Source organism: Chelon labrosus (genome assembly GCF_963514085.1).
Source record: "Chelon labrosus genome assembly, chromosome: 18".
Lineage (NCBI taxonomy): Eukaryota > Metazoa > Chordata > Actinopteri > Mugiliformes > Mugilidae > Chelon > Chelon labrosus.
In genome coordinates, this window is record NC_140351.1 from 9,912,883 (window position 1) to 9,922,647 (window position 9,765).

At 40.5% G+C, this 9,765-nt stretch overlaps 1 protein-coding gene across 1 annotated transcript; it reads right to left on the minus strand.

Moving 5' to 3' along the window:
* Positions 1-3,330: 3,330 nt before the first annotated feature.
* LOC311503834 (beta-1,4-galactosyltransferase 1-like) lies at positions 3,331-7,513 on the minus strand. Its single transcript, XM_084566725.1, has 2 exons — positions 6,298-7,513; positions 3,331-5,057 (listed from the first exon to the last, which is right to left on the minus strand). Exons 1-2 carry the CDS (start codon positions 6,697-6,699, stop codon positions 4,389-4,391), a joined length of 1,071 nt encoding a protein of 356 aa, XP_084422851.1. The 5' UTR covers positions 6,700-7,513; the 3' UTR covers positions 3,331-4,388.
* Between the last annotated feature and the right edge of the window lie 2,252 nt (positions 7,514-9,765).

Below are 9,765 nucleotides of genomic sequence, written 5' to 3' on the forward strand. Positions count from 1 at the left end.
GGTCACAGTAGCTCAGCTGCACATAAAAACCCTTCTTGAAAACCACTAGCAATATGAAAAATAGGTCAGTAGGCAGGACAGTTAAATAAAATAAAATAGTGTAAGAAATACATATATACATATACGGTATACAGGTTTTGCATATGTACCTGTCTACTACCTACTAGAAGTATACACCATATACTATAGTAAGCTTAAATGATAAGGTGCAATAATATAAATTGAGACTGTTGTTGCAATAACTCAAACCCTGCAAAATCTGTTAGACACATGGGCATCTGTTGTCAGACGGAGGTTGTGATTGGCAACAGCACTTTACATGTGCATGAGGAAATTAGGCCCACGTTTAAAAGTACCTGACTCATATTTTTTTTTGCATATTTTCCAAAACAGACAACGGAAAGCCGTATTTTAGATTAGAAGTAAAGCAAACAGATGCTGCAGGTGCAAGTGCTAAAACAGAAAAGGGAAGTTCACACAGCCAGAAAAAAAATAAAAAAAAGTATATATTGATGCTAGGTAGGGTTTCCTGGCCCTGATGAACGTGTGTGTCCTTGTGTGTGCGTGATGGAGCTCCATTCAAAAGCTGTACCCCACATTCGGCATGGCAGCCTCTCTACAGCCGTTCCCATAGTAACTCCACTAGGTCAACCAATGAAAAGAGGGGGCTGGGCAGGAAGGAGGATGGGAGAGTGTTTTGGGGTGGGGTGGGGTGGGGGGTGGTGTCGACACAGTGTGTGAGACGCTGTGTGACTGCGATTGCAAACACGAATGCACGCAAACACACACACTCACCTACATGTTGATCATTTGCACATGCAAATACACCGTCGTCATGGACACAAATTTGTCTGTTTTTGCCTATGTGCACACCGTGAAAGCTTCACCCTTGGGCCTTCTACTGCGAGTGGGAACATCCCTTAATGAAGTGTCAACAGAAACACTTGGAGAAATGCAGTGAGTTAGACGTTGCCCTCTAAAATCTAATCTGACGTCTAAACACATCACATTTCTTTAACCTTGCGATGACGATCAACTTTTCTTTTTCTGTCCTGTTTCATTTGTCTCACTGCCTCTTGAGATCCTCCCAGGGCAATATTGTGTAATCTTCCAGCTCATCGATAATTCATCAGTAGATAAGCCTTGGGCTCTGTGAATGGGTGTGTCTGTGTGGCACACATGAAGACAAGAGACTGAACGCTGATAATTTTTTTGGTCAGGCAGCCAGTCAAGTTCTGACTTTGGAATAATGAAACAACAGGAAATAAGATATTAAATTCCAAACTGACCGGGAGCTTCTAAAGAGCAACATAAAATTAAATTGAATTGTGAATCACAAGATGAGTGATGTTTACAACCCAAGGTCAGAGGAAGTAGGTCAAAATTGAATTAGCGTTTATGCTCAACTGAACTTTTTATTTAGTTGAACATTTTTTGTGTGGTTTATTTTTATTACCAAATCTCACCCTGCTGATGCTTTGAGCACGGTTTAGAATAAAAGGACTCAGCCGCTTGTACCTTGTAATTTATAAAAATCGGCCTTGTGATTAACGTTTGCTAGCCGACATTTACTGCCAACCTTCTGACACCGTTCAAAGTTAGATCAAAGTCTGTAGCCTTCATATTACTTATAGTACCATTAATTTAGTGGCGGTGAGCTTAATACTTGTACACCTTATCACTTTTTAAAATTCAGCAGTGCTGATAACACACAATAAACAACTACTGGAAAAGATGTAACTGTAACATGGCCTCAAATTGCCTGTACCTGAGCCAAAAAGCTGCAACAGACCGTCAAGGCCTCAGCCAACGGCTAGAGGGCAGACAGATACTGCACCTGTGTGAAAGGAAATAACTCTCCACGCCAGCAGTAGTTTGTTCTCCTCTGTCAAAAGGGTAAGCTGGAAGAGCGAGGGCTAGCTAGGAAGCTAAGCATTACAGACTGGCATATAGAGCTGGCCTCTCCTCAATATTGTTCAGTTTGTAGTTTGTCTACAGTTTATTCATTATATTATTTGTGCATTTTAGTGTTCTGATAAAATGAAGATTAAAAAAACACTGAGAGCGGTCTGTGTATGTCATATTGGCTTCATTTTATTCTAAGTTTTGTCCCATCAAGGGTCACACAGTCACAAGCTGCCACCACTGGGCTGGTGCGGTGGAAGAGCCCTGCATGAAGAGGAGCCTTATTCATACCTTTTCAACACTAAACCTATTTATTTGCAGAAGCAGCAACTGTCTAATGTCTTATAAGCTATAGGTACTGTCAGTAATCGCCCAGGATTTGGGTTGCTTTTGATGCTAACAGTTGAGAGCTGCTGTCATGACAAATGATCCATTGTAGCATCCACCCTCACTGCAGGAGCAGGACTGCCTAGCCTCTGCCAGGTACAGTAACAGCATTACTACTACGCATTGTGTACGTATGTAGTCAAACTACACGAGTTTATGAATGAAAAACATTGAACAAAAATAAACCATGGCTTAATGTAGAATTAGTTAAGTGTGCACAGTTACACCTACAGTTCTGTATATGCTGTCACACAATAACGCTCATGATTCATGATTCATGGGCTGGTCCTTCTGGCAGCTGTCACTCATTTACTAGAGCAACACTGATGAAATATTCATTAGGACGTCGGGCTACTACGTAGCCTCTGTATGGTTGTAATAGAGTTTTCTGCGTATTCTGAGCAGAGTACTTTAGAGTAGTCGTTCTAAGGCGTCCTCTGCCTGACTGGGTTGTCGGGTCATATTTCTTTGACCCCTAAGGCTCCCGGCTATACCTGTTACCAGAACACACCCTGCACAAGGGGAGAAACAAAAGCAGTACGACAACACGTAAGACAAAACTGACTGTAAATACTTTACTCAAGTCAGTCCTGCTCCTTGTGGAGCCCTGAGGGACAAGAGGTGAATACTTAAAATTGAGTGAAACTGGCCTAATGAGATACTTATCATCTCTCTTTTGGTGAGAGGTTGACTGGTACAGACAATGACTCGAAATGTCACCAAACACTAATGGAAAAAGAAAAAAAAAAACAAATCTTGTTCATTTACAACAGATACAGGTTTCTAATCAAACTGATAAGAATTGTTGGGATAATATCTTATCGAAACCTTAATGCACCATAGCCCCAACCCTGTTTACGGTAAGCTGTTACTAATTCACAGCGTGTGTGGTTTTAATGTTCACTGGATAATAAAAAACACAAACAGGAAATCCTTGCTACCGTTTCCCAGAACGCCACAGATTTAGTGGTGAATGTTAAATGCCTTTTGCAGCAAGCACAACATCAAATACAGAACAGTTAATTTAAATGTTTTTTTTTTTTATTATTGTTTTTACAGATTTCTAAAAAGTACCTTTCCAGTATATTCCATATTTAAAATCAACATCCACAGTAACTACGAAAGAAGTAGTTAGTACAAATAGTCAGTGTGTACCGGTATAACAAAATCATGTAAATAATGCATACATTCATTTCCTGTAACCGCTTGACCTGTAAAGGGTCAGCTGGAGCCTTTCCCAGCTGTCATCAGGGGCGGGGTAGAAAATAATGAGAAAATTAGAAAAATAATATGACGTACAAAACCCCTTCACCGCCTTGTATGCCATTCAATCACCGGAATTTGCTTCACAAAGAACACAGATAAGATCAGACAGAGAACCGTTGCATAAAGCATTTAAGCCACCCATAAACTCTGAAAGGTTGTGGTTTTATCAAGTAGCAGGACCTGGAACTTCTTGCGTGTTTCCATGAGCAAACAGAGAAAAAAAAATCTCCAACAGATCACTGGGTTCTTTTAAACTGGCTCCCACTCGTTCTACAAGCTTGCTAACAAACTAGAAAATATGTGTTCCACCTTGCCGTTAGGCAAGAGTGATTGGCGCGTACTTAGCTTAGTCGTGCAAATATGTAGACAAACATCACATTCGAAAGGCATTGCCATAAATAGTTTAACTTCATATAAAGTCCCTCACAACATAGATTCTATCCAGACCATTTATTCTCTATCCAATTCAAAAATAAGTACAAATATATGAAAGCAGTTAAGTCCCAAAAATTATACTATTTGACTCTTGGCAGGCAAGCTCTACAGAGACCCGCCTGTAGATCCACCCCTGTGCAGCCGAGAAGAACTGTACTATACATGTGTATGTTCACTTGGACACATATGTGCACATTTGTGTGATTTCCATACATAATTCTACACCAATACCTACCTGCCTGGTTGCCCTAGGTTAATTAAGAGCCACCAAACAGTGGATTCCCAGAGATTTTAAGAATAAACCATGACCCAATAGCCATGAGTACCTTCCACATTTTGATTGAGTTCACAGATAAGTCTTTAATGAACATCCCTGTTCACACTTGCATCCTTATTCAGCTCTGTGGAGCCTGAACATCCACAGTGATGTAAGTAAACAGTAAATCCTTCACAACCTCCTTCAACGTGTATTGGAGGGAATTAATCCCATCGTTGTCCATGGTCCACTTGGTTTTGCTCAGTTTGCCGGGATTCACTGGATTAGGCTCATTGTGCAAGTCTCTCTCATGTTTGACCATCCTGTACTTTCCGGTCACGGAGTCGGGCCGAGAAATGGACATTTTGCGGTGGATAATTCTCCTGTAGATATCGTCGTCCTCGCCGCCCCAGCCCCAGTAAGTGTTAGGGAAGCCATTAATTTTCAAGAACTGATCCTTGGATAATGAGGCGACGCCACCGAAGTAGGTGTTATAGGGTAAGTGGAAGTTAAATTTGTCCATAGCCACAGCCAAGTGTCTCGGATTGTCAAAACACTTGTAGAGATTGCGGTCGTCCATGGGAACAAGGTCTATGTCAGAGAAAACAAAGCACTCGTAATCATAGTCCTTGCTTGCTTCAACATATCCTATGTTCATCAGTTTAGCTCGGTTGAACACTCCGTCTCCGTCCTGGTTGATGACATACACGCCGTAGTCCAGCTGCTGTCGTATTAATATAGGGTGGAGGTAATAAAGCCAGTGGTTCAAGTGCTCATGCCGATTCCGGAAAGGGATGATGATTGCCACCTAAAGGAATGAAAGTTAATGAAAGTTTATTGTACAGTGTGGTCATATGTGGAACCAAAAACTGTGGAAGGGTCATTGTACATCCGGCTACAAACACTGAGTAAGCTACACATGCAGCATACCCACTTAAAGTGAAGAAGCTTGGCAAAATTATATTTAACTAGTGCTTTTCTTTATTAGCCTCAGTCTCGGTGGATGGTAAAGGTAACATGCGCTGTAGTTTGAGAGGTTTTGGGCAGCCCTGCATCATCACAAAGGGATATTTACTCTGAAAGCATCCAGTTTTGCTAGGTCCTTGAAATCATTCACTCTGACCTAGAAACATATATACTGATTAGAAATTGTATCTTTATTATTACACTCAAAAAAATAATACATATAAATCATACAGATGCTGTGATGTGCTCATTATGACATAAACTAGTTCATTGAGAGAAACACATCTAGGGTTCGAGATTTTTACAGCGTGTTGATGCCGTGTTCAATCTCAGGTTGTGCTATAGGGGAAGTTGCCTTAAAGGTGTTAAAGGATAAAAGACAACAAAACATAGTCTATAGTCTCTTCTCATCTTCCAGGATTCTCCAATGAGGAAAAGCCCCACCACCACAGTCACAACGCAAAACTGTGTTTGGTCAGTTTTGCATTTAATCTTTCTCCCGTATGCAGCATCGGAAACTTTTCCTGGACGCTTCCTAAATTCAGTTTAATTCTTGAGATGGTGAATCACAGAACCATAGTTACAGTTTGTAACTCTTTGTCTCTCTTTTGTAAGCTTCTCTGTCTCAACTACCACCGTTTACCACCTCGTAGACACTGGCAAACAATCGTTTCTTACTGACATAAAACGAGGGATTTACATGGTACTGGTTAGTTGTTGAGGTACATTTTATTTTTGGCATTTATACATGTTAAAACCTAATATAGATAAAAGCTGAGAAACAAAATGTCAGTATCATTGCAGAGAAAGTAACCCATACAATTACAAAGAACCCTAACTAAACCCTAGACTAAGTCCATAAAACCTTTTTCATAAAAATATGTATTAGACTTAACTGCAAGTTGTTGCTGATTTAAATATTATAATTATGACCTGTTACACAAATGGTGAACATATGAAACACTTTCACTCTCTTTACTTTTACCCTTTACCTCCGCTTTTTACTTTAAGCTCCAAAACAGTTATCACTTATTAGTAGTACTTTAGTATGAACTGATTTGCTTCTCAACTCATTCACCTACCTTCTGTTGTGGGATACAGTCTGATGGCTTGTGCCGGCCTCCCTCTGAAACAAGTGGACCGATCTCCTCCCTCACCCCTTCCAAGGTCCGTTTAACATTAAACTCCACACGGAGAGCACCCACGAGATTTGGAGGGGTATCAGGGCAGCGTTCCAATTTCTTTTCTGTGATGTTTGCTGTGAGTATTACTGCCGTGGTAGCTTTGCTGGCTTCAGGTTCCTTTTCCAACACGACCTGAAGTTTTCCTTTTATAGATCCTTTCATCCAGGAAAATGTTTTATTTTTATTCCCCACAGGATGTGGTGACACGAGAGAAGTGTGTTTGCTGTAGAATAAAACCACAGCAAAACATGCTACGCTGAGCAAAGCGAAAAGTGCCAGGTAGTTGAAGAGTCTTCTCATGATTTTTGCTATCCTCAACGTGGACTTCTACAAACTTACTAGCTCTTTTACAGCTCTCTAAACGGCATTTCTCTTTGCAAGCATGAGAGCAATCAGACCGGTTTTTAGTTTCTTTGAGTGACTTCCTCGTTTGAGTCAGGTGATCAGGTTGAGCCTAATACATGCATGTGGTTAATAATTAATCATGATGGCTTCCCTGGAATTTGTCTTGCTGGTTAATTTTAAAAGGATTACGCCTGTTTGAGTGTGACTGTCATCACTTCCTTACATCAGTTCCTTTAATGTGTGTCGTACCTCCCCGTCATTTAGACTAACCAAACGAAAGTAAAGGAGGAATTACTTAAATATTCCACTACAGAGTTCACAAAAAAAAATATTCCACAAGTTTAAAACAAAGACAAAAATCTAAACCACCAATAATGATAATACTATTGATTAAAGAAAAATCAACATTAATATGCTGTTAAACTGGGCCCTCTGCTGGCATGTGACTGGCAGTATCCAGTGAAAAGAGTGGCAGGTTACCTCTAATAATTCTTCAAAAAAGTCCTCAAAGAAGGAGAATTTGTCAGCCCCGAAAGACGCCCTGAGCCAAATCCTCGAGTGTACATCTGAGTACACACGCCGCAGTCAGAAACGTGTCCACACCTGCCCCTTGAAACATGTAGATGTCCAAGTGAGTCTGTCTGCTGCCGCTGTTCTTGTACAGCCGGTCTCACCGAGATAAAAGAGGTATTTCTCCCTCCAGTACGTTTGTCCTCCGGACAACCACCGATAAGGGCACTTCCTATTGGGTTCGAGTTCACCGGTCACAAGAACAGTGAGGAGGGTATGGGGGCGGGTACTTACAACAATGAGGAAATGCTAACAAGAATGGGGTTAGTCACGCAGACCGCACCTTACTTTATATTTGTTTGAAGCAGGAACCAGGTATTCAGAGATGAACAACTACCCCACTTAACAAAGCTATACTATAACAATGTATTGTCACTGTCTAGTTCAACAGTGTGGCATACTGGTAAAACAAAGCCACGGGTATACTTATTATGGTAAACAAAACTAATACAATGAACTTCTTCAATCTTGCTTCTGACAAACACCTCCCCCCTTCATTATATATGTAGTGTGCACAAATGGACTACAACTAATGCAGAAACTAAAATGTGTCACTTTAAACAAAACTAAACTGAACCTAACAACTCGAAAAACAGGAATTAAGACTACAATAAAAAAAGATCAGGTTTCGCTCTTTCCTGCCCCCTAGACTAAGGTGACGTGTAAGGGGAATCCTGGTTTCACTGTGAATGAAATAACCGTGTTCGCAGTTTATCTGCTTACAGTACTAAAGTTAGAAATACTGATAATGTGTGTATTTCTAAAACATCATTTATTATGTTGCGATCACACATTTAATATAAAACCAATAAAATTTTACTTTATCGTCAAGATCTTGCCAAGATTTTAAACAAGGAAACTGACTTTATTGAAAATAGTGCATTATTGTGACGTCAAACTTTCCAGAGAAAAGAAACAAGCCACTGTGCCAGTCATGTGACAAGCAGATAAGATGTTCATTTGGAGCCACAAAACTGTCATCAACCTGATTATGAAAAACAAACAAAGGAACTCCAGCCGTCTGGAATAGAACGAAGTGGTTGGAACGCACACAAAGAGAGTCAAAGAAGAAAAGGAATGACATTAGTTGTCTGGCTGTTCAAAAAAAATAATCATTTAGAAATAATTTAATTACAGTACAACTCAGAGAGCCACGTCTTGTTACGATCCGCCTCACAGTTTACCATGTCATGTTTGGATTTAGTTATGGAGGTACATTTAAATCAATCTTTGCTCATGGAGGGCCACATACATAAACACATATGAAGGGCTGGGCCACTCAGATGAGGTAAATAAATGTACAAAGGCTTTGGTTTAATCCTGGCACTCAATCAGGAGCAGACCACTAGTCCAACCGTGCTCCTTGTGTATATGAATGGATGGGCGAATTACAGAGAACAAATGTTCCCACTGTGGGATAAAGTGTTAGTGGTTTGCTCTCTTCATACGTCACAGGAAGTGAAGGCGCTGCTGTGTCCTCTTGATAAGAGAGTTGGTGTCACTGATCGAGTGCAGAGGTGCACTTCCAGGAAGTGGAGTGTGTTTTGTGTGTTTCCTCCAGAAATCAGCGGTGACACTCTTGGGGTTTACACATCAGCTTTTTCCGTTCCATGCTCTGTGTGCAACTGCATTCTGACTTTAATTTGGCAAGAGTTGAACAGTTGGAAACCCACAGGAGCTTACATGCAGCTCCTCATCTAACAGCTCACTGTGGCTGCTCCTTCTTGTTGCCTTATTCCCTCCTATTTAAACTGATAAAACTAAGAAAAAAACAATGATGAACAATGGCTACTACTTCACAATAAAAGTAAATTTTCCCAGTTAAAAGCTGCATTTTAGACTATATTTGTGTATATGTCTGTGAAGGTTCTCAGTCATAAAGGTCATGGTATATCCAACAAGGGTTCAAAAAAGGTTATTAGCATAACAAGCAAGTTTTTTCAGGAGGAGTTCCTATTTAAACCTCAGACTTCCCACCAGTCCCCTAGAACTGAAGAAGCTACTCGGATGAGTGGTGAAACGTCTTCTCAAACAAATCTACAAGTCCAGTTGCCCTTTTTTGAACCCTTGTTGGATCCGAGTAGATTCTTCAGTTCTAGGGGACTGGCGGGAAGGCTGAGGTTTAAACAGGAACTCCTCCTGAAACTTGCTTGTTATGTTAACAACCAGAAACCGGTGCAGCTAATGTCCATTAACGATTGGGTACTTACCTGTCGCTGAGGGGGGACTGTTTTTGCCCGCGTTATATTATAATATTGCAGAGATTACATAACAAATGCAAATGACAAATATACAGGATATTATATAAATTCTGTAATACTTTTATCAGTGGGTCATAGGCTACTTCATTGCAGTGAGAGGTCAACAGCAGAGATATTTAAATATAATTATTTCCGTCAGCTATCGCAAAACTTCCACCAGCTGCAGAAGGATAGGCTTTGTGGCAGAGAA

Excerpts from the sequence above, each read along its gene's own strand:
- LOC311503834 (XM_084566725.1), bottom strand. The coding sequence starts at position 6,699 with ATGAGAAGACTCTTCAACTACCTGGCACTTTTCGCTTTGCTCAGCGTA. Across the intron at positions 5,058-6,297 it reads ACTGTATCCCACAACAGAAG|GTGGCAATCATCATCCCTTT; the intron begins GTAGGTGAATGA and ends TCATTCCTTTAG.